This window comes from Homalodisca vitripennis, chromosome 1 (genome assembly GCF_021130785.1).
Source record: "Homalodisca vitripennis isolate AUS2020 chromosome 1, UT_GWSS_2.1, whole genome shotgun sequence".
NCBI classification, from domain to species: domain Eukaryota; kingdom Metazoa; phylum Arthropoda; class Insecta; order Hemiptera; family Cicadellidae; genus Homalodisca; species Homalodisca vitripennis.
The window spans coordinates 28,928,487-28,954,679 of record NC_060207.1 but is presented as its reverse complement, the minus strand read 5'-3'; the positions used below and the strand labels follow the sequence as shown (position 1 = coordinate 28,954,679).

The 26,193-nt window shown below is 31.8% G+C and overlaps 1 protein-coding gene across 2 annotated transcripts in view; it reads right to left on the bottom strand.

Moving 5' to 3' along the window:
- The window catches only part of LOC124358917 (cleavage and polyadenylation specificity factor subunit 5), a 31,680-nt gene extending 5,936 nt beyond the window's left edge, over nt 1-25,744 (bottom strand). The window contains exons 1-5 of one of the 2 annotated variants that reach the window (XM_046811178.1): nt 25,394-25,744; nt 23,584-23,784; nt 21,847-21,910; nt 12,078-12,243; nt 521-635 (exon numbers count right to left, since the gene is read on the bottom strand). In XM_046811178.1, coding sequence (XP_046667134.1) covers nt 521-635; nt 12,078-12,243; nt 21,847-21,910; nt 23,584-23,784; nt 25,394-25,557 — 710 coding nt within the window. In that variant the 5' untranslated portion in view covers nt 25,558-25,744. Of the gene's footprint in view, nt 1-520; nt 636-930; nt 11,301-12,077; nt 12,244-21,846; nt 21,911-23,583; nt 23,785-25,393 lie in introns of those variants that run through there. The other variant, XM_046811187.1, reaches the window with a different exon arrangement.
- Between the last annotated feature and the right edge of the window lie 449 nt (nt 25,745-26,193).

Genomic DNA, 26,193 nt, shown 5'->3' with positions numbered 1-26,193 from the left:
TAATATTTACAAATAATTATTTTAATTGCCAAAAAAATTCAAATGCTAAAAAAAATTGTTTGTTGTCGTAGACAGACTGACGACGCGCCAGGCCACGTCAGTGGATAAACAAAAGCCTCAAGCGGGTATGACGTAGTAGCGCCTAGCGGAATTTTTCTGAACTAACCATTAAAGCTGGCTTTCTAATGCAGCAGACGGCACTCGAATATCACTCGAGCAACTCCGCATATCAATCGGCAAAGCTGTGCTCGAGTCACGCTCGAGCGCCGGCCGGGGGTTTAAACAATGGCGCTCGAGTCTGGCTCGAGCGTAGACTCGAATGTGTTAAAACAATGTGTAACTTGAAGGAGGTTCACAGTTAACCATTTTAAGTTGGGCCCAAAATCTGGTATTTTTGGAGCAGGGGCAATCTTGTGATACTAATCGAAAATGGAGCTTTTTTACCCTACAGAGGTATACTGAGTTATGGGGTGCCCATACTATTGATATTCACCCTGTAAAGATATCAGTATATACGTACCTGCAGAGAGCTTGGGGTAGGGAAGAGATGATTGGACCATAACCCTGTGCATTGTCATAGAGTTCAAATAAAGGGGCTGCAACCAACTTGTAGTTCTTGGGTACAGCAAACAAGGCTATGGAAGAACCAAACAGCTTATGAAACACTGACATACTCACAAATTAAACATTTATAAATCCATTCTCTTCCACTACACAAAGGATTACTATAATATGAGAGACTTAAACCACAAAACATTACAATAATTGTTTCTCTTCAAGCCTCTTCAGTTTCAATAATTTTTTTAAACAGAATGTATTCAGTATAAAATTAAAAACAATTGAGTGTAGACCAAATTCCTCCAGCACTCATTGAGCAGCAAATAAATGTTCTTGTACTTATTAGGTGTAGAAGAATGAATTGAGAAAATATTTGATTGTAAAACAATTTAATAGTACATTTTAAGTAAAAACAATACATTGTTACACTGTTTACATACACGATCAATAGTTCATGATAAAATACACGCTGATTGTAAGCTGACAAAACGTAAAGCTGGATAAAGTAAGTTTTTTATAGTTAACTCGTATAAATAAATAGAAACTTGGGAAATTAAAAGATTCATTCAGTTTACAACTGTTGTAATGAATAAAAAGCTGGCTATTGACACAAGTATAGGCAAGTACAAATATGGTAAAGAGTCCTGTACTGCAATGCTTTCTTGAATACCAAAACTCAAATCCATGTCAGATATGGTACATTGCCTATCAGGAAGTGCATTATTGTCTAATATTAATGATTAGATACGTCAAACATTACGCCTCACTGACTAAACAATTCCGACAATGAAATACTCCCTTGTGCTCAAGTATATGTTTAAGAGGAGGATGAAATTATAAAATAAAACAAACCACAAATTCCAAGGTGAGACTGTTTTGAAGTGTTAAGGACATTTTGTCTTAATGGAAGATTAAGATGATTGTAAAATCCTAGTCAAATCATAAGTGAAATACAAATTATTAGCCGTGTTATTGTTTGTACTGTCATAAGAAGACATTATTTTCTGACAAATTATCAATGGACAGACAAGACAGTCAGAAAAAACATTAAGAGGGGCACACAGGTTCATTGCTCTTTTAACATGGGGCTAAATCTAAGAATTTATTATAGGAACTCTCAAATCTACACATCATGTTTCACTCCATAAAGTTCCATTTGTGTCAATGCTAATGAATTGTTAATAAATGTATGATTTTTTGGAAATAAAACTTGATATTAGGTATAAATTATTATAAACTATTATTGTAACAAATAATCATATATTTAAAAATTATTAGCATTTTTTCAAATAAATCATTCATAGATTTGACACAAGTTCCTATTTATAAACGACTAAAAATTTAGTCCTATGTTAAAAGCAGAGCTCCAGATAAACATATATTAGCTAACCTGTGGCCTTTTTAAGTGTTCCTGAGTGTTCAAGCAAGATAAATCAATTTGAGTACTCTAGCAAAGTGTTCTCACCAAGCAGGACACATTGCACAATCACTATAAAATGCTGTCTCAACAGATGAGATTGTCTCATCCCATTCCCACATATACCCTCCCAATGCTTCTGTGTTCCGGCTCACTTCATTTAGCACACAGACCGTGGAAACAATTTTCCTGTTTATAAAATGTGACACTTACTTTAAAATTTGTAAACAGTTTTTGTTTAGTACATTATTCTTGATCAAACATTTAAATTATTAGGGAGAAAAGGAAAAATTATGCAAATAAAAGTCTTTATTACATAAATCAGTTGATCAAATGTACAGATTATAATATTATTACAAATTAATCAACAATAGGCTCTTATAGTGTATTTGAAAAAAGTTTATCTGCAACTTATGTAAATATAGTACAATGTGAGATTTAATTTTTTTTAATACATAGCTAAGCTTTTTGTTAATAAAATATTATGAATTTAAATATTAATGGGGCTGACAAAGAAACCACTTTAGTAAACTTTATTTGAAACTGATGACATACTAACAAATCATAACTTTATTATGAACAACAATCCAGTTTAATAAAAAGTCCTTAAGTCTTAAGTTCATTTTATTCGAGAAATTAAGAAAATTTATTAAATAGCAGACAACACATTGTGTCTTTCTTAAACTATAATAACATTTAACATCAGTAACATTTTGTTCTGAAATGTGACATATATTTAGTAGAGAGAACGTTCTATTCAGTACGCTATATTAAAATGTAAGTAGTTAAACAGAGGAAACTTTAAAAGATGAGCCTTAACATGTGTTTTATTAAAAATAATACTCATTTACACATTTATTTTTATTTATTACTTCAATAACAATTTAAAAAATACATTTTGATTTAGAACAAAGTTTTAAAAGACATTACTTAATAGGAATAAATTGAACCACAAATATAATGTCCTTTCACGTAATAAATAAAAATAGTTGAATACATACACAATATCTCAATTAAAAGTGGTTTACTTTGTTATAAAAGTGTAACTACGCAAAAAAGTAATCCAAAAGTATATAAAATGACAGGTACAAATATTAATGTGGGGAAAGTACAGTAAAACATAATGCATTATGTTTACACTTTTATCATTAATTATACATTTTTACGTTTATTAATCTACAAAAAATGTCTCAAGTACTCAAGAAATTGAAAAAAATATAAATTCTTGGGTATTAGGGAATAATATTCATTTATATATGTCTTACAAACAAAAATTTCCAGAAGATTGCCTCAGACAACCAAAAAATTCTGGGATATTCAAACCTATGCCAGATAACTCAAGAACCTGTAATTTGTACTAATACTGGCTGACCACTGTAATGGCAATAGTACAATGTTCAAGCAATCATAGTGCAACACTGACGTGAATGAAATAAATCTTAGAATTAAAACGGCATGATGGGATTTATTCAACACATTACTGGCATTATTGTTCATCTCATGATAGTGTCAAATGGAGTCAGAATATGCACATAACCAAAAATTGTGATTTCTTGTTCCTACTCACCACTACACATTTTGAGCTTGCATGCAATGGTAAGATTTTGTTTTAAATCCCACAAGTGTAAAAAATACACACCATATGCACTTAAAAAATGTACTAGATCATTAGTTCAAAACTCGTGCTGATCAAGCCAAAGAATATCTCAAAATACATCTTGAATAAAGTCTTTGACCAATCACTATGACTAGAAATGAAGCAAAATTAATCATTTCATGGTTGATGAAATAGTTTATTTACAAGAATTCTTGTAAACCACCTGTACACGGCTCATTGTAAAATGGATTAGAAGCATTTTTTAGCCTTTAGAGAAAAACATTAAATGCAATTGTTTTGTTGTATTAATAAAAATAATTCTGCTTGAAGGGGAAGATACAAAACATTAATACATCTATGTCCAAGAAATTTTGTTATATATGTTGTCAGTTGTAACGAAACTGTAGCGATACTACTACCCAAAGAAGAAGAAAAAGACAAAACTAGTTTACCATTTCCTGTATATCTTTGCTGAATGACACTGTTGTGATATTATGTATTTATTTTTAATTTCTTGTATTTAAGTTATATTATAAAGCAAAACGTGTTAAATACAATAGTCCCTCACTAATCCGACACAATTCAGACCAGACATGTGTCGGATTAGTCAAAAAGCTGGATTACTGGAATTAAAAACACTTTTAAATTACATTTATGGGAACACAGTGCTGTTAAATATACTGTCGTTTTATGAGCTGGGATCGCATATCGACAGTTACAATGACAAATAGCTCTTTCCCCCCCCTCTCTCAAACATTAACACACACAGTGACCTCAATGACCATACAGGCATCCCCACAGTCTTTGTCTACTGGCATTACTTGGATTACTGGGGGAACCGGACTGGCACAGGGCCGAACTATAGAGACTACTGTAAATGTATTAGTCTGACAGTGCTTTATTATTACAGTGTAGTTTTATATATTAATATAAATGATTCTTTCAATGTACATGTGTGTACATTCTTTTTTACTGTGAGTTCATTTTCTGACTGGTTTTAGAAATAAGAGGTCTATTTTAGATTAATTAATTACTCTAATACTTAAAACCTTTAACTCAAAAGTTATTATAAATAAGGAATACGAGGTAAAATAGATGAAAAAATTAGGCACTGATCTTAATTTTCTTACTAAAAGACAGTATTTTCTTACTAAAATATTGCGCCTTGTAGTCGCATTTTTAATAATTTTTTATCAAATTACATGTAATATCTCGCCATAGGTTAAATTTTTTCACAAGAAAAAAAACATGCATTGGATCCAAATTTCTTGAATCCATTCCATTTGCTATCAAACAAGAAACAGAACATAAAATATTTAAAAGAAAGTTTAAAGCATACTTGATGGACAAGGTTTTATATTCATTAGATGAATATTTTGATTTGCAAATCAGGTAGTTTAATTTTATTTTTATTATAGCCTTATTTTATATTAGTGTTTTAGTTAGTTTAAATTGACACTATTCAAATGTTACAGCATTGTAACTAAAACGAATAAAGATTTTTTTGACTTTTACTCATATAAATCTCCTAACAGGATTTCCTTTAAATTCTGATTTCCTTCAGATTACACTCCACCAAAATATGTTTAGGCACTGTTTGTTTGCAATGATGCTATGCTGCAACACTAGCATATTGCTGAAAATAGAGACGTGTGTATCATATCAACGTACAGCTAAGATATTTCAGATTGATAACAAGTTGGATGACTGCATTAAATATTATCATCCAAGTCTTTATCGCTCATTGATAACTTGCACTACATAGTTCAACATGTATTTTAATCCAAGATAATATTAATAAGACGATCTATGGTGTTGCATAAACGATTAGGCACAGACATTTACAATATGATAATGACATGGAAATGTGTGTCCTGTGAAGAGAAACAATTTCACTATTAGAGGAAATAGGACTTTAAAAGTCAGAAACAAGAAGGCCACTAGAAATGTGGGTAGTAATTTGTAAAAGAATATATAAATCAAATGTGAACAAGCATGGAATAGACAGATGAAAGAAGATGGAGGGTAACTAAGTGTGGTTGAGTCCCAGATAGGTTAAGAGAAAAAATAAGTAACCTAAGCATTAACAATTTAATGTAAGTTAGACAGATCTAGGGTTAATATTTCCACTGAAAAAATATTTTATTACAAAATAGAAAATAATCTCGACAGACACAGTTCCATCTTTATATTTCAAGAGCTGTAATACATAAAGCAAACTGAATATATCAAATATTTGGTATTGTATTTTTTAAGTTAATTTTGTTAATATTAGAAATGCAACCAATAAATATGTAAATATTCTAAACAGTACTAAAATTGCATTTGTATTACGTTAAAAACACACAACAAATAATACAATTTTAATTGGGTTATATTTCAAACTGTATTAAATGAGTGAATTGGTTTTAAATGCACTTATTTCCTATTTTTTTGTTATTGAACAAAATAACAGTTTGTACTTAGACCCAGTTAATAAAATTTTGTACCTAACTTAACTATGATGACCCTAAATGCTTTGTACAACAGACTTATAACAATGTTTCGATTATAAACAACAGATGTTTTTAGGAAAAGCTCATGGATTCATAACATATACAAAGAACTGTACATTATTATATCAGTTTCACATATATTATTCATGCCACAATTAATTTTACAAATGAACCTATTTCCCTAATTTAGACATAAACAAGTACTGACATCCTAAGTTAAGGTTCACAATTATTCAAATATAGTTTGAAGAGTTCATATATAAAAAAAAGAATATACTAAAAATTGACTTCAAATTTAAGAATACAGACAACAAATTAAAAACAAAAAGAATTCCTGGTTGAATAAAAATTGCTCAAAGAGAGTTTTAAGTGTAAATTAGTATTTTTACCTCAGTGCTGTTTGTTTTTGGAGTTAGTTTATAGTTTTAGGCTACGAAAACACTTACTTATTTCAATATACAATACTTATTTAAACAATTATAACAAATCCAAAAAAGAAATTCCTAATTTTTGTCCGATAAACTTCTTTTTATTTCCTTACCCATATTTAGTACAATTTGATCGAAAACCAGCCTGTTATTGAAGATTGATTTCATTGCCTTAATACTTACTATAAAATTATAATGCTGTGTAAATAGATGAATCTTATGTGAATGTATTAGGGTAGTATTATTTATCTGTCAACAAAATTTAATTATTATAAGATTAGTTAATTCAGAGCTAATTTTAACCCTTTAAAGTGCCAAGTATTTATTGAGTGGGTGTACTGATAAGTGCCAGGTATTTTTCTAGTAGGTGCACCTAAAACTGCCAGCCCTTCAGAATGCATTTTGCAAGGTTTCAGTAAAAAGATTTACAGTTTGACTATTTAACAAGCTATAATCATATTTTTTATAATTTTTCACAGAAAACTCTGCCTAATTAACATAAAATAACAAAGTTAGTATAAAATTAAATTTAGGAATACAAAAAATGGACTTGCCTACAAAAAGTCCAGAATTTATTTAAATTTTACTTTTCAACCAAATTATCATTACCAAAAAATCCATATCTTTTCTTGGTCCATATCACTGGAAAGGGTATTCAATTGTCTATAAATCTTGAAAAATGTATATCATTATGTTCAATAATAAGTGAGTCATACAACTTTTAAGAAACTAATGTCACATTGTTTCTGGTAGCCATGTGTTTATACCAAAAACCAACCACAAATGTTTATACGTGAGAAGAATGATTTTTTTAGTCAATTGATCGGAAGTGTACTATAACAATTTATTTTGAAAATAACAGTTCTTAACGAACAATTTAATTTGATATTAGTTTAAAAATGTAAAGATTTTGATTTTTAGTGATTTTTTCCCCCGGACATACGGTAAAATCGGTCGTTAGCACTTTTCGGCCAACTTTTGACGTCCGGTAAAAATCAGACATTGGCATTCAAAGGGTTAACTAAATTTTCTGTAATTTCTTACCCCCTTGTTCATTATTGACACCAGTAATAGGTCAGAGTAGGATTAAACCCCCATAGCTGAAATGTTTTATTTCACTGAAAAAAAAAACAAAAAAAAACAAAAAACTACTTACATTGCCCTCAAGTCAAGCTATCCTGGAATTCTTTTTATTTGACCGATTACAATCAGAATATCCCTGTTTGAAAGTTGAAACATCCCTTACTAAATATTTCTGAGCTAACAAAACCTCAGATAATAATTACTGTGACATAATCCATAATTAATTTAGACATTTTAATATCAACAATTACAAAATATAAACCTGGTTTTTAGCGTCAATATGGTGTAGTAACATTTTAAATATCCAATACAGTAGAGTCCTGTTATCTGAGATAAATATGAAGAGAACCTTGGATATAAAACCTTAGCTGATACAAAAAATAATACGCAATATAATTAAACCTGAGAAAGGTTAGAAAACTAAAATAGTTGTCTAAACAATTTTAGCAGAAGATTATTTACTACCATTTCTGAACTCTGTAAACAAGAGTAAACATTCAACCTCAAAATAAAGCAAAGTAATTTTTAAAATTAAAAAACAAGTTTAAAACTATTTTTTTAGTTTATTTCCACTTTAACCTTTTGTTATTTTCCACCAAGTTATGTCGTGTACTATCATGTAGACTTAGCTAATGCTACCATGATTGAGATGTTTACTTGTGAGAAACAACAATTCATTCATGTTTAATAATCGTGAGTCATAAAACAACACAATTTCAATATAATATACACTGATATAACTTGCACACATACTAAACACGTTTAAAACTCAAACTCCCACAGCAATAATTAAATTGGCTACATTTCAATATTATAACGAACAAAACAAAACAAATGTTCGTATTATTTTACAATAATTATGGTAGCCCCTTTCGGACCACATATAACACTTGCTTCATGAACATGTAACACTGTCCTGGTCTCACACCCTGTTGTATCACATCTAGTTAATATTGTACATTTTTACATGTCCGCTTTGCCAGTGCTAATAGACTCAACAAAATAATGAACACGAATTTAAAACTCCTGTCAAATTTGGGAACAAACTAGAATTCTGTACTATTTAAAATTTAAGACACTAATAAATATCATACATACCGATCTTAAGTGAGTTTTTTTATATTAACATGTAAGCTCAAATAGTCAGGAATCTACTGTATGAAAAACTGTTTTTGTACTGAAGTGTTTCAGGCAGTATTAAAATATAACAAATTGTCATTGTAAATCTAGGGTAGAGATTCTATGAGTTATACATTCAAAATAAAATAAACATAACATTAATAAAAACCAAATTCAGATCAAAACATTACAAATAACAAAATAGTTAATATCTCAACACACCTCAACATATATGAAAGCTTGTTAAACAATACAACAAATAATAATTTACGATTTGTGAGTACACGGAAATCACTTAAAGTTCTTCAATAAACATAACGATAGAGACAGTTATATACAATACAAAAAATTCTTGTCCTGTTGATAATTTTGATTTAGTAACGTTTAATGCTATTTAAAATTACTTCTGAAGTTTTCAAATAATACATCAGCAAATTCTCAATACGTGTAGTAACTGGGTTACAGATAAATTTTATTTTATTTCATATCCTAGCAAATAATTTATTCCAATATACTATTAACCCTCTCCCGGGCAATCACCACGAATCACCATGGCGGGGAGCCTGACGGAACATTCAATCACCACCAACTGCTTTATCTTTGCTCCCTGTTTTGTATTGACATCATACAGCTACTTTTGGAACTGCTAATGGAAATATCTATAGACAGTACTGTTGTCATTCACTGCATGTTTTTAAGTCTAATGATACTATCTAGGACTAATATATGAAACGTTTTACCCATCTCTTTATTGACAGTGATTTAGCTGTTTTTCATCCAAATTTCTTCTAAATTATTTTGCTAGTTTATAAAATTATTAGACCTGTGTGTAAGTTCCTGCAGCTGAATACATGTAGTCTTATTTTAATATAACGGTATAAACAAACATTTCTTGTACGTTTACCTTATAGGTTTAATAATTTTTCTAATATCACTATATATTATAACATTTACAATGATGCACAATATGGAACAGTTTTGTTCAAAAAGAGTTGTTAATAAAAACACGAGTGTTTTCTCCCAGGACGGAACGGCCTAATCAAATCAGCCCAGTAGCGCATTGCTGTAAATCGACTGGGAGAGGGTTAATCCTGGCTGTTATTTAAAACAAGTGAAAAATATCTGTGCAGTTAAGATCAAAGAATAGACGTAAATGCATAGATTCATTATGTAGAGTGTTCATGCAATATAAGGATTCAGATATCTACAACATTTGTATTATAAACAAAACTGTAAATCACATTCAAATCTTAATTTAACAAAATTATCAAATTATAGAAAATAAGTGTCTGAAAAACATTTTGATACAAAACTGGTTGACAAAACGTTAATACTTGTAAAGCATAGCCTATTATCACAGCTGCAATTCACTGGACACCCTACAGATAATGATATGAATGTATCTAATACTATATTTAAACATTGCATTGAATGAAGGTTCATATAGATGAATACAAAGACAAAATTATAAGAGTGTCTGACATGAATGACCGCTTTGAAATTAACAAGTAACAAAAGAATACAAGCAAACAAAATAAAGTCGAGAAATGTAACAATCTTCTGCGACGTATCTGCGATGACAACCAAAGTTTTACATTCTTGCTAGGAACCAAACTAAGCTCATGTGCAACCTTGCTGTAGACACGCAGATTTAACAAATAACTAAATTTGAAGCTACACAACAAACTGTTGATGAATATTTACATACAATATTTTTATAAATAATATTGTGAGGTAAAAGACAATAATTTGTAAGAATGAAAAACAATTATTACCACTTACTCTCCGACAGCCATTTGTCTCACTAAAAAATATATCAGAGAAACATTAATTGCTAAGTACAATATTTGAGTGCTAATACATACAACATGATTCCATTAAACTTAGAGTTAATTTAATTAATTTGTTTCTATGATTGAAGAATAAATTTATAGATGACATGAAACGCTTCAAAATATTGTTTTCAGATTAAATAAATACAATGTGAACATTATAGGACAATGTCTAGAGAAGTGACAGCTGATATTTTCATAATATTTAGATAATGAAGGAAGAAGGAAGTAAGATCACATATTTTAAAATAGCCAGGTTAGTACAAAAGTAAAATATTAAATGAATAAGAGAGCTGGCCAAGTTATGGTTGTAACAATCATTGCATAAAGGAAATAAACTTAAATCAATTATGTTCCAGGTGCAACCTGAATTTTATCAGATACCTATATTACAATTACAATGTAGGCAATTAGACGCATAATTTAATTTCAGGTCTGTTCTTACAATCGAATTGTTCTTTCAAACTGAAGTAATTTACAAGAGAACGTCTTCCATCTGACTGATATGTAACAAGATGTTCAGAGCTCACTTACACCAGTAGTGACTACACAGTTCACTCACAGTAACAGTGACCACAAAGTTAACTTACAGCAGCAGTGACTACACAGTTAACAAAATGACAATCATAGGCTTCATGCCTTCTTTTGCCTTAAAAAACTATCAACCAAAAGGAAAGCACATGAACTTAGTTTTAGTTAAATACATAATATTTGTAGAGCTCGAAAAACGGAGTTCAGAATTATGCTCTCCCCGTTCTCCATCAGGAAAAGCTGTGAAATAGAGAACAGAGTGAATATACTGCAATACTACTAATAAATTACAACCTGGAAACGTGTTAGTTTGAACTTTAATTATTATTTCTTAAAATCAACGATAGAAAAATACTTTTTTGTGGTAATCTCAAAAAATAGTTTAAAAAGTAACAATTTAGTATTATAAATTTTGCATCGATATGTCAAGGAAAGAGTGGAAATAGTTCGGTGAGATTTAACTTTAGTATTTAATTAATATAATTCCAATGAACTAAAATATATGATACTGGCTACACTACGTTGGACAGTCGAGTTGCACTTTCCCAATGCAAAAGTTCAGACACCATATGCTTGTGTAATCACCATATAAAACCAATTCTTGAATTTTCAATTCAAACATCAACTTGTTTAACCTATGTCAATTTCTAAAAACCATGGAATCTTTGGCAAATTAAATAATTATTATTGTATGTTATTATTATACCAGAGAATATATACTTGCACTATACTGAATTATAACATGTTGAAGGCGTGTTTTTAGGACCAATTTTTTCTGTTCACAGAGGATTCGTTTTAGTGAAACGAATTAGGCAAGTGTCAGCCAATAAATTATGCTGTCAAATAATAGCAGTTCAACAATAAGTTTGTTTCAAAACCGTTAGATTACATCAGTAAATTTTGCCACACTATATAGAATTGGATGTTTTCTCTGTATATATTCTCTAGGATATTACTAATCACACTACTGGAATAAAACTAGAATGTTTAAGAATTTAATTTGGTCAAGCGACTAACCTTTTTCTGCCAGCTGAACAAGAAAGAGGCGCTTGTGCTCCTTGGGTTTGGTAATGTGGGGAGGAACATATGGATACTGAGGAGGCTCAAAGTTAGGCCGCCACCAGTTGCCAATGGTGTCCTCTACCGTCCAATCCTGCTTCACGCCGTCTTGTCTCCCCAACGTCTATCAAAACACGATCAATGTCACAAGAAGAAAGCCACCATCTTGCCATCAAGAGGCATATATATCTTCAATGAAATAAGTAATCATTTAATTGTTCGACATCAAAATTAAAACTTACTGTAGAACAAGTGACTTCACTCATGACAAAATACATGTTTATTTAAATGTCCAGAAATATTTTCTTTTTAAATACACAACTTTGATTTTAAACAAACAGTACGTTTAGGAAATACGCGAAATGATTAGAGTAAGAATGACTTTTTTTACATGCAGCATATAAATTTATATACAGTACAAGTAGTCAGTTAACAAATCCCAGAGCTCTGATTGTCATCTCTTCCACCTATCATTTCCACCATTTCACATTCTACCTTGGAAATCAGCAACTGAGATGTAAGACACAAATTTATCAAGAATACCCTTGTACTCTATTCAAGAATTCTACATTCTTGTCGGAGCATAGCCTGACACCATTGTATTGCATTGTATTATAACATTCTATGTAATTGACGCCATTACTTTTCTTGACGAAAATGTAAATAAAGATTTATTGATTGATTGATTGAAGAGATTTGAACAACCATATTCTACTCCATTGATGGTGAATAACGATTTCCTTAGCCTCAACATTGTACTTCTGATACAGTCAGTTTCAATGCTGTTTAATCTGATTACGAGACCCAGCACTCACCATGGACTTTACTTACTACACGACTCTGTGATACGCATAAGTTGTTTCTTGCACAGACCCTATTGAAATTTTAGTACAATGGTTAATCCTTTAATAGTAAAAAAAGTGCTTTGTAATTACATTCAGAATGTTTTGGTGTGTATATGGATAGCAGGTTGTTACAAAATAATAAGTTGTTGCATTTAATAATTATAATAATAATTAAACTAAGTGACACTGTAATAATAGGTTGTAGATTACCTGCTAACTTTGATAGAAAACAATTGGTAAAAATTGGCCAATCCTAACACACTGAATGCTACTAATTCAGATTAGAGCCACTAAGCCATTGTTATTTAATGCGGCCAGTGTATAGTTAGCACTTGAGGTGAAATGTTTATCACTGTGTAGTATGCTGTGAGTCACTTGGACTTGGGAGCTAAACAACTACATGCTTCATATCTGTGTAGTTGTGTGGTTTCTTAAGTGAGTGAGTTTGAATAATTAGCCATGGCAGGGCCTAGTCAAGTCGTGGATGGTGAGATCTACCAAATCTATTATTTGACAGTGATTTAGAACCTAGTGATGCTGGTGAGCCAAAGCTGTCTAATTTTGGCAGTCTTGACAGGAACTTTGGCTGCGTGGACCTCGACACACCGCCTGTCCCAGTTGTGGAGAGGACAGGGAGGTGGTTTGAAGATGAAGGCGATATGAATGTTGAGTTTAGCTCCAGTTCACCTTCTGATTAATTACGTCTGAAAAGACCCTAAAAAAATTCGGCGGTAAAGAAGCTCAAAACAAACTCTTTGCATTGTTTTGACATCAGAGACACATACTACAAAGCAAGTGTAATGTAGGTGAAGAGGTATTCTCGTTGTCACATCAGGTGCATAATTGAATGCACTATGTTTTAGATCCCAAAGCTTGGTGGAGCAACCGAGTCTTTTACACATAACGTAGTATGGTAAGAAACATAGCTATAAAATTCAATTAAGCTTAGTGATCAAAATTATTAATATGTGCACTTAATATACATATACATATATATATATATAGATATATTTGGCAATGGTTAATATAGTTATATATGGCATATTGGGTTCTTCTGATATTATAGCATGGAAGATATTAAAGTAGCAGAAGAAAAAAAGGACAAGCAATAATATAACTCAATGAGCCACTCTTTCCATGACTATAATTTGAGCACAGCAAGCATCATTGCACATGGAATTAAAATGCAATTGTTTGTGGATGAGGAATCATTGAGGGTGAAGTGAGAGTGTTTTGCATTGATGAGAGATACAACACTTATGAAGTTTATAAAAGTTGATACTATTCCTAAACTGAATCAATGAAATAGGGTAATACAGCGAACTGAGATCAGACAGTAAAGGCTTGCACTGTGCTGTATCAGGTTTAGAAATAGGTTAAGTTCTAAGAATTAAAACTAAAAATACAAACAAAGACAGTGAACTGGGTGACCTGCTAAACAGGTAGATGTTACTTTCACAAATTTAACTTATATAAAATTTATAGATGTAATATTTTGGATTTTTGTGCTCCTGTCCCACATAAACTATTACTTGATTGTGATGAAATTTTACATTAATACTGAAATAATGTTATGTTTCTCAAATATGTCTACTCTCGTTTCAAAATAATAATAGTACTCCCTCTTCATAATAAATTATTGAAGAGGTCTCACTTAGAAAGCTTAAATTATTGAAGAGGTCTCACTTAGAAAGCTAACTGACTTAGATTTTTAAATTTCTCCCTCTGGCCTAAGATAGTTCACATGCTACTAAAATATTATGATCTATACATTGAAAAAAATCATTGAATATTGTACGGAAATTCAATTTGCAATATCTTCCAATAGCCATCACTTCTCCAGCCATTCACTCAAGATAAGCCTGTGATGTCTCTGCTATTCAGCAGGAAATTGCATGCAAAGCAATGAGTAACAGCTGACACACACAAACATGCGAGAGCATGCGTACACACACAATTTTCCAACAACTGGTAAATTCTTGGTATTTAACAAATTAATATTATACTAATTTATTGTATTAAATAAACACAACTCATAAGCTCAAAAAGGACTAATCGGTAGACTTATATCCAAGCATATAGTCAATAGTCAAACGTTTTTATTCATGAATCATGTACATTGGTGGTGCAGTGAATAGTGTCAAAATAAAATATAAACCTAAAACAAAAAATAATACATACTACATACAGAAATGTTGTGTAACTACAGCTAACTATGGGAGGTGGAAAACTCATCTAATGAATAAACTGCTAAATTTGAGCATTTTCTTAAATTTTGACCAATCATTGTCTTTTTTAATATTTTCAGGAACATATTTTTAAAATGTGTTACCTGCATATGAGGGCTTTTTCTCGAAAAATTTTAACCTGTGAGGCTGAACTATCTCATTTCTCCTCCTAAAATTATAAGAGTGGGATAATGGTATTGATTTTGCCTCTAGTTCTCGTTTTTTGGCAATAAGAATTGTTTCAAATATATATTGACCAAAAACTGTACAAATTTTTAATTTTTTTAAATGTTCTCTGGCCGAATCATCACGTTTCAGCTTAAGCATAATTCTAATCGCCCTTTTTTGTTGCTTCAAAATGCTATCCATATTTAATTTTGTTGTTGATCCATATAAAGCTATACCGAATAAAAGGTGGGAGTGATCATGGGCAAAATATATACTTTTTAAGGTTTCCAAATGACAATATAAGGACATTTTTGATAATGCAAAGATTTCGGAATTAATTTTAATTAAAATTTTCTATAGTCAAAGTCAAAGTCAAAATGTTCTTTATTCATATACATCAAGTACAGAGATAGTGTCAAAAATTAATAAACCTAATTGGTGACATAAAACATTTAGAGTAGAATATCAATGTCCAGGGTTGGTCATTTTGGTAAAATTCTTCCAAGTGTGTAGATGGCCTGGTGTGAGAGCAGTTTATGGAGTTCAGTCTTTAGCTGTTTCCCCTTCTTCGTTTCTTATTTCTATCGGTAGACAGTTGCTCAGAGCTTTCTTCCTATGTAGGATGGTTTTTTTTCATACTGTGCTAAGTGGTGAATGGGCAGTGGATACATAGTTGAGTTGCGGGTGTTGTAGTAGTGCAGGTCTTCAAGCCTTGATAGGTTTTCTCTATCAACATATAAAATAACTTCTTGTATGTAGAGAGCGGTTCACGGTCAAGATCTTTAATGTTGCAAAAGACCTCTCTGCAGCTTTCCCGGAAATGAAGGTTTGCAAGTATTCTTATTGCTTTTTTTGAAAGATTAGAATTCTGGTCATGTTAGCATTTGATGTCCCTCCCCATACAGCTAGACCGTATCTTATATGTGCCTCAAATAGAGCAAAATAGGCAGTACGTGCTGTAGTCAGATCACCAATTTCTTTAACCTGTTTGAGTGCATATAGGCTTGAGTTTAGTCTATTGCATAGCTGGTCAATATGGGGTGTCCAGGATAAGCTTGAGTCAATTGTAATTTCCGAGGAATTTGGTTTGTTCAACCAAGTTAACTTCTGGTGAGCAATTAATTTGTCCTGTTCTTCTCCCAAACCCTAATTGGGTAGTTTTAGAGGGGTTAACCACTAGGTCATTTCCATCACAATATTGATATGCCATGTTGACCGCAATAAAAGCATTTACACTAAGGTTTTTCAGGTGTATTGTTTGTCAAGGATTAAGGTTGTATCGTCAGCGTACATCAAAGTTTTAGTTATATTCATGTAAGTATTCTGGAAGGTCATTAATAAAAAGAATAAAAAGCACTGGACCCAGCACGGATCCCTGTGGGACACCTCTATGTATAGGATGGGGTTGTGATCGGAATGCTTTAGTCACCCCTTTTTCAGTAACTTTATTTCGACTATTTGACTTCTGTCTTTGAGGTAGCTTTCGAACCATTTCAGAGCTGTTATCTGTTACACCAAGTGCTTTTAGTTTCTTCTGTATGAGGTCATGACCCAGGCAGTCGAAAGCCTTACTCAAATCCAAGAAGATAGCTGTAGTCAGGTTGCCTTTTTTCTATGCTGTCAGTCACTGATTCTATCAAGCTAATCATTGCTGTAGTTGTTGACTTGCCATTGACGAAGCCATGCTGAGAGCTGCTTAACAGGTTGTTCAACCTGCAATGTTCTAATAGCCTGACGAGAACAATTTTTGAGACAGTTGGTAGTAATGAAATGGGTCTGTAATTACTTAATTCTGATTTACTGCCAGTCTTAAATTTAGGATAGATTTTTTGATATTTTCAGTGCTGAGGGAAAGTGTCCTTCGTTGAAAGATTTATTGAAGATATCAGTAAGGGATAGATAAGTTCTTCTGCACAGTGTTTTAGTATTTTTGTGGATATATCATCATTACCGGCTGAGTTTTTTGATTTAAAGTTTTTAATAATTAATCTTAATTCCTCTTGAGTTGTGGGTCTTAATGAACTAAGTTCATTAATTTGAGTGCCTATGCGTTCAGCTGGTTCAATTGGTTTTCTATGAGAGTTTTTATTAAGGTTAATTGTGTTTTTTGCCATGTTGGCAAAGTAGTTATTGAATTGTTCAGCGACTATAGATGTATCTTCAATAAGCTTTCCATCAATGGTTAGTTTTTAGTTCAGGTGAGCAGTTTTGTTTTTTTGATCGGACAGTATTTTTTGTTTCCCAGATTGTTTTAGATTTTGTTTTCTGAGTTGGAAATTTTACTAGCAATAGCTTGGCTTCTCAGAGTTTTCAGTTTTTGGTCATAGGTTTTTTTTGAGATCCATTGCTTTGTTTTTATCCTCAAGATTTCCTGTAGTTTCATACTCGTTAAGGTGAGTTAGGAATTCATTCTTGAGCACTAGTGCTTCTGCATCAGCGAAGTGCTTTAGTGTTCTCTTTTTGCTACCAGCTGTCATAAGGGGAAATGCAGCATCTAGGGCAGCTGTCACTAGCTTTCTAAAGTTGTTGTAGGCTTCTTCTGAGTTCAAAGAAGTATACACACAGTTTCCCATTTTTCTTTTGTTAGCAAACCTTTCAGTTCATGTAAGTTTCTACTCCCAATAGCTCTATGCACTGATTTAGGCAAACTTGTTCTCTTCAGGTTGGTAATAGTGCACATCTGGGCAGTGTGGTCAGAGAGCCCAGTATGAAAAACTGTTGTGTCAAGTGCATCAATGGTGCTATTTGATACAATCCAGTCTATAGATGACTTTGAAGTAGGAGTGGGATTCTTGTAGCTGGCAAGTTGACTCTCTGAACATTGTGGTAAGCAAGCATTTCATTTAATTTTGTAGTATTTCTGTCTGGGTTGAGTATGTCGACATTTATATCACCCATTTTTAAAAGAGGTTTGTTCTCAATTTTTTTTGTCGTCTATTAGATGAGATAATGTAGCCATTGCAACATCCAGATTACTGTCCTGGCGATCTGTACGTACCCATGATATAAGTAATATAATTGTTGAGATTGATCTTCATAAGTGTGACCTCACATAAAAAGTTCTTGGCAGTATTGAGACACATCAACTTCTTCAACGTGATTTTTGGAGTGCATTGTCTACAAAAAATAGCTACTCCTCCAAGCCTGTGGTTAGCACGGCTGTAGTGGGTAACTAGGATATAGCCGGGTAACCATTGTATGGACTCTATCTGATTTTGTCTGAGGCCATGCTCTGTTAAGATGATGACATCGGGCTTTTTCAACTCAGCTAAGTGAAGGAGGCGATTTGATTTATTTACTAGCCCTCTTATATTTTGGTGCAGGACTGCAAGTTTTCCTTTTATTGAGTTTTTTGTCTCCCTTTCCTTGAAATGTTCGATTCTAAAAAAGGTGCCACCCTATACATGTTCATCCCAATTTAAATTCTCATCAACTGTTAAACCTAAAAAGTTAATTTGATTTTCCTTTTCAATGTTAAATGAGTTATAAGTTATTATTGGTTCTGTTGTGATTTTGTTCTGTGCTGTTTTAAAATTTATAAATTTGGTTTTCTGTGAATTTAACAATAAGTTGTGATTGTGAAAATAGTTTCCAATATTATTCAATTCCACAAATGTAAAGATTTCTGTTTTTTCTGGAGAATTAGATGACATGATCAAATTAGAATCATCAGCATAAAGACATAGTTTTGAATTTTGCCTATAGGTTAAGGTATCTTCTATACCCCTTAACACAAAAAAGCAGAGGCCCTAAGATTGAACCTTGGGGCACCCCAAACTGAATTGGCTGATGAGCTGTTGATGATTTGATAATTCTGTTATGATTTGTCAAATGGGTAATTTCCACAGATTGAGATCTATTTGTCAAATAAGAAGAAAACCAATTAAGAGCCCTTTTAGATATTCCAATGACTGACATGAAGTTTTTCTAATAATTTACTATGTTTTACACTGTCGAACGCTTTGGAAAGGTCCATAAATATACCAGCTGTATATTTTCCTTTGTCAACGGACTCAATAACAGATTCAATAAAAGAAACAGCGGCGCTCACAACTGATCTTCCATTCCGGAATCCATGCTGATTATCACCTAAAATATTAAATTTTTCCAAAATTTACAAAAATTCAGATAATTGTAAATGGACTGATTTTTAATATACTTTAGAAATTGAAGGGAGAACAGATACTGGGTGATAGTTTGATATATTTTCAGGGTCATTTTTTTATGTAAAGGGATTATTTTAGCCTGTTTTAATTTGTTTGGAAAAATGCCTGATACAAATGAAGAATTTATTAGGTGACACAAAATTTTACTGATGCTGGTTTTCACAGCTTTTATTACCGTCACAGGAATTTCATCATGCCCACTGGAGTGTTTATTTTTTAAAGATTGTATGATTTTTTCCACCTCCTTTTCATTAATCGGTTTTCAGTTCAAACTTTGGTTTTACAAACACTGCATCAATAAAATCAGTTTCCACATCAATCTCCCCATTTTGATTATTATTGTTTACATTCAAATCTGTAACAATCATTAAACATATTTGCAATTTTTTTAAGGTCTACATCTATTTCTGAATCTTGTTTTAAAATTATATTTTTAAATGGTTTCCTTTCATTTTCCCCATCTTCAGAGTTAATTATACTCCAGACAGTTTTTTGAATGTTGTCGGAGTTTTCAATTTTTTTTTGAGAAATATTTGTTTTTAGCTTTATTTAATTCTTTTTTGTAAATAGTCTTTTCCTGATCTATATGTTTTTAAGGGGCGTCCGGGGGCCATATGCTGCGCATGTTAAATTAGTCATTTTAAGGTACACATTTATCTCTAAAAACCTTACGACGTAACTACTATTAATTTTATTAATTTTTTATGTATTTTGTTATGTATTATGTCTTTATGGCACAGAAATTTCTAAAAATAACTTTATTTAGGTTTTATTTAGGTAAAAAAATTTTTTCTAAAATTTACTTTTTTTTTATTGAAAATTTTGACTTGCACCATGTAGAATTGGTTTTAGGTTTTAAAAACAAAATTTCCTGTGCTGTAAATAAAAACCATGAAATTGTGAACAAAACAAAACAAAAAACTGTGCTAATACCTCGAGTAGTTTGGAAGATATAGGTACCGAAGTGTAAATAAACAAGTTTTTCGGGAATTCAATTTTTTTCTAGGCTATAACCTAAACAATAGTGATTCATGTATCTCAGTGCATCCTGCTGCATAGGCTGGGTTATCTGGATCTGGATCCTCCTGCTGCTCCAAATATATCCTACAGACGGCTTGTAGCTGCCTCCCACTTCTGGCGACACTTCTTTTCAATCTCCTCCACCGCCTTTTGGGCCTTCCTTATGCGCATCCTGTCGAATCGCTTCATAACCTCAACGCACAGGTTTGCTGGCATTATACCTACTTTCTTGAGTAATTCACACATTTAACCATTGTTTCCTTTGTTGAAAACAGGCAATGGCTTCATAACACCAAACTTAAGGGTCATTTTCATAACTAAAGTCGATTTTTGGAAAACGCGACCACACCACAATGTTTAGCAACTCGCTCGGATTTTGGGTCTGTCCATGAAGACATTTTGCCAGCAGCGTGGAGTTAGCTAAGTCCTTGAAAATTTGTTTAACCTGTTCCATTACTACAGGGGCAAATGTGGAAGTGTTCATTGTGGTCATAGGCTTCTTTCTTCTGGATAGCTTGTTGGTATTTGCACCACGTATCAGCAGTTTTAGGACACAAACTGTGGGATCTTGGTTCTTCATTTGTTGAAATGAGATGGAAATACTTCCGCCCAAACAGCCCTCTTCATATTTTCCAGACCTGTCAACATTTCTTCTAATAGCCAGCCCATAGTAAATTAAATTTCACTTATAGCTTCTAGAGTCAACCTACCTTTCCCCCCAATAGTTTTATCATCAGGAAGTGTAAACAACACAATTCACAAAGCAAATAACACAGAAACTTTGGTGATAACAGATGACAACAAATGAGAAAGAACCATATGACATTAAAGAACAAACAGTGTTACCAACACAACAAGTATGTGTAGCTTATATTATTACAACTGTAGTTATGTATAAACATACGTCACTCGCCCTGACGCCCCTTGCCAGCGAAAAAAACACAGTGCAGACCATAACAAATAAATTAATTACATAAGGTTGCACTGGTCCAAAACTGTATGTATGATATGTCAAAATACTCGTATGATTCCAAATAATACAAAAATGTCAAAAAATAAAAATTGAAATTTTGACCCAAAATGGACCCCGGTACGCGATATTTCGATATTCCTTTGTTAATTGGATAATATGTTTTTGTTTATCTTTTAAAACTTTAGGAATCCATGTACATTTTTTATTTCTTTTTGTAACCAATATTTTGGGAAAAGCCTGATCAAAATAGAAAACTTCAGTATATAATGATTTAAGTTTTTACACTGGTAATAAGATGTTCTTTAAGAAATAAGATTGTAGGTTTACCTCAGTCAGTAGCCTTTTCAGACCTTCAACTTCATCTTCCCCAGGATTGAGTTCACCGCCCGGCCTGAAAATAGACCAAGGGCAAAGTTAGGCATAATTATACTACAAGCCATTACAGAAGCAGACAACAATATTGATTTCATGATAAACTATAAATGTTAAAATTCTGTATGTGTATAACAATTAACCCTTCAACATGGTTCCACGTGACATTCACAGCTGACTAACGAAGCCCATTGCGATGGTTTCACGTGAACGCCACGTTTTCGTGCAGACCGTACACCTAAGCGATCTAGCAGCGACAGTTTGAACTACTTCAAGCGATGTTTTATATCGTTAGAAAGAGGACATTCCATTCTTGATTTTCGTATTCACAGAATATATTTTTTTTTATTCAGCTGTTCTAAACCTAAACCAAACAGATGACTCAGTCAGCTGTCTTGCGATATTCCAATACATTGTGTCTGTTGTTGTTTATTGCTGACCGGCTTGTGTTTACACTGTGTTTTATTAGATCTTGTACAATATTAATTGTTTTATATTAAGTTTATAGTTGGTACTAGACATATCAGGTTATTATTTTGAAACTAATAATAATACTAATAATAAATAATAATAATAATAGAACTAAATAATACTATTACATTCTTCAGTAAGTGCAAATAATAATGGTAGTAATTTAGTGAATGTGTGTTTGTGAGTGATGTAGGCCTAGGCCTATCTGTGAAAGTTAGTTGTTTTTATGGATAATTTGAACAATTTAGGGTAAGTGGTTTTATAATTTCTAACTTTTAGACATTTCTTTATTGTTTATAAAACATAAAGATATCACAATGTCAAATGGCAGTGACCAAATAGCCGACTGGCTAAATGACCAACTGTCAGACTGTGGCAGTGAGATAGACTTTAGCCCTGGTGTGGAAGATTTGGATTATACACAGTTAGATTGTATTGAAGATAATTTAAATGATGATCAAATGTTGCTGATTGGGGAAAGTACACCAGAAAATGAAATCTTGCCTCCTAGGCCTAAAAAATCAAAAAAAGGTCCCTCAATGATTTGGGAAACCATGGAGGGTTACATTCCTGAAAGAGAAGTTTTTACTGGGCAACCAGGACCTAAATTTATTCTAAATATTTCCTAAATATATATAACCTAAATATTTCTGTAAGACTAGAACTAATCAAGGGTCTTATTGAAAAGTATGGCTCAGAAGTAAAGAGGCCAGTCTATGGGCCCCCTTCCATTGAGCCTAAACTAAAACGCCTAGTTGAGGCATTTCATCGAAAATATACCACCTACAGAAAAGAAATCCAAGAAAAACAGAGTTTGTGTGGTATGTTTCAAACAAGGAAAAAGGAAAGAAACGAGATTTTGGAAACCTGCTTCAAGAACTATCACACCAAATCAAATTTTTGACTGGTAATTTTTCATCTTGATATGAATAATATTCCATATTAATTAATATTGTAACCTAAACAACTGTTTTTATTAGAATTAAGATAAATTAATAAAATAAAATTTGTTACAATATTTACAAGAGGTACATAATGTAATTATAACTAAAATATAGCAATCTATGATCATTAGCACATAAAACGACCGCAGCAGGCAGTTGGTGGGCTCCAGGAAATCCCCACATTGAAGAGTTAACAGACAGATAAACCACAGATAAATACAAAATTTCATTACTTACTTTATAACTCTTTATAGATGAATAGATCAGAAACACTTACAATTTGAAAAACGTGGTTCCAAGTTGTAGAAGTAATACATGAGGCAGGCCGTGCTCATGAACCAATAAAACCCCTTCCACACTCCGTCGCATCCCAATCTTGTCAAATTCTTCTCTCATACGTTGAAATCTAGCAGGAACTGATGGATCTTTCTCAAATAAAGGTTCCTTAGTTCCAAATGTGTAATTGGTTAAGGGGTACCTAGATGGAAAAACTTTAATTATCTAATTCAGTTGAAAAACTTGTAACACAGACATGCACTTTAAAATACTATAAATGTAAAAGTAAACAAGAATTACAGAATATCTCAAATGCTGAAAAGTGTAGTATACATTTTTATGTTTAAATGTCTTCTTTAATTTTACTAAAAACAAGAAATCTGTTCAGTATTTTTTAGCCTATATTAATAAATATAAATGAGATTAATTCTTTTCAACAAATAACATAAAAAATATAGTGATGAATATTTTATACCAGGGTGCAAACTAAATGAAAATTAACACTTATGGGGATTACAATAATTGAGGGCAAAATCTTTAAGTTGAAAATAAATTAGACATTTAAAATATTATTGGCCTTGTTATTCAGAGATGGTTAACAGTTCTTTGACAAAGGTTGAATTTCGTGCTGGTGGTAAGTTAATTCATTTAATAAAGAACAAAGAAATTGTTATGCAGTTTTAAATTAAATATCTTAATTATTATCTGTCCTAAAATTGTATTGTTAATAAATGAAAACCAATTATTGTTCAAAATACAATCTGAACGAAGGTCAGAGCTTATAAAAAGTCCACTTTACAAACAAGAATCCAACAAGTTAAATTTAGTAAAATTTCTTCAAGTTGCAATCAATGCTAATTAAGAATCTTGTAGGCCTAGATTAAATTTACATTAGTTGTAGTTTCATCCTTTGAATTCAATATATTAAAATTGAACGTCATAAAATCTTGTTGTTGCATATTTCAAACTAGGCCTATCAGTTAAAGAAATTTTTCATGTAAACAAACACTAAGAAGTAACTAATTTTATAGAATCTGAAGATGATGATGGATATGAAGAAATGATATGAGATATTTCTAGATATACACGTGGCTCCTGGTAACAAAAATTGTAATATATTGTCCTTGGTGTTAGTGTATTATAATTCTTGCTGTTATATTTTAAAGAAATGCATTTCTTTTAGATTATATAAAATAACTAAACTTGATTTAAACTAAGTTTGTGCAGTATACCACTTAGGATTACCTCTACAAAACAATAGATAATCTACAATTGTATTTCTGCAGGTACTGATACCATATAAACTACTGACTTTCTTGCAGCGAAACACTATTTGATTTCCACATTCAATTTTATATTTCATCTCCTCACTACGAACTGGACACCTTGGATTTAAAGGAGCTAGGTTATTATCTAATCATTTAAAACATTGTCAAAGGACTGAATCATGAGAGAAAGAAGTACATAGTAAAAAGTTTTAAGTTAAATTTGTGTGTTCAGTAGCCTACTAGGGGATTACATTTTTCATTTCTGACAATTTGTTTAGCCTACTAAGCTCATTATTCAATATATTGTTGCTTTTCAACAAGATGTGTATTATAACAAGTTATATATCAGCAGACCTAATCTTGTATTACCAACAGTTTAGTTATAACAAACTCCTGTGCTGAAAACAGGATCACCATTTTTAATTTCTGAGAAAGCAGACACTTAGTATTAGGTAAACAAAAAAACTAATATTAACTGAAGGTAACAGAGGAAAAAAAAATTTAATTCAAATTATAAAAATACTCCTAATCTTCAATACTTACAAATTGATCGGACGATTTATCGTCAATGCTGACGATGTTGGGTATTTTGACTCATTGAACTGAGCTGTTGTCTGAGATGTTGGACCGCCGCCTCGTCTAGGCCATCCATGTCCGCCGGCAGGACCTGATATATTTGAAGGAGCTTTGATTTGTGGTGCAGCCATTTACCCTATTAAATAAAATATTAGCAAATCGTAATGATAAACAACTACTTAGAAGCCAATAATCTTCAAGTTCGATAACACCGTAATCTTACAACAAAAATTGTATGTAACGACTATGACGCCAAACGAACAAAGTAAATGAAAAATTTGGTACAGCTTTAGCAAGGCAACACAGAGGTAGACTAGATCTAGATGGTCAGGTCATCAGTGTTACCGTTAACAAATCGTGAAGAAATTAAAATCCCGCTACACAAACAGCAAAAATCACGTTTTATCATGCCAGTTAAATATATATCAAACTCTCTTCCCTGATCGTTAAGAAGGCAATGTAGCATTATATATGATTACATTATTTTAATGTATGTTTATTCCTTTAAAAAATAACTTAATTGATATAATTTTGTAAAAGTGTATTGTTTCATAACAATGTTACAAAAACAAATTTTCGTATAAACTATTTAATGGACACTTTCCACTCGTAATTTATTTTTAAGGTAGTGGGCTATACAATTAAAAAAACAATTATATGTGAAATTGAATATTATAACTAAGGAATATTAAAGATTATTTAATAATTTATAGCAAAAATAGTAATACAATCAAAGAAAGGTTAAAGGTTGCTTAAGTAACCACAAT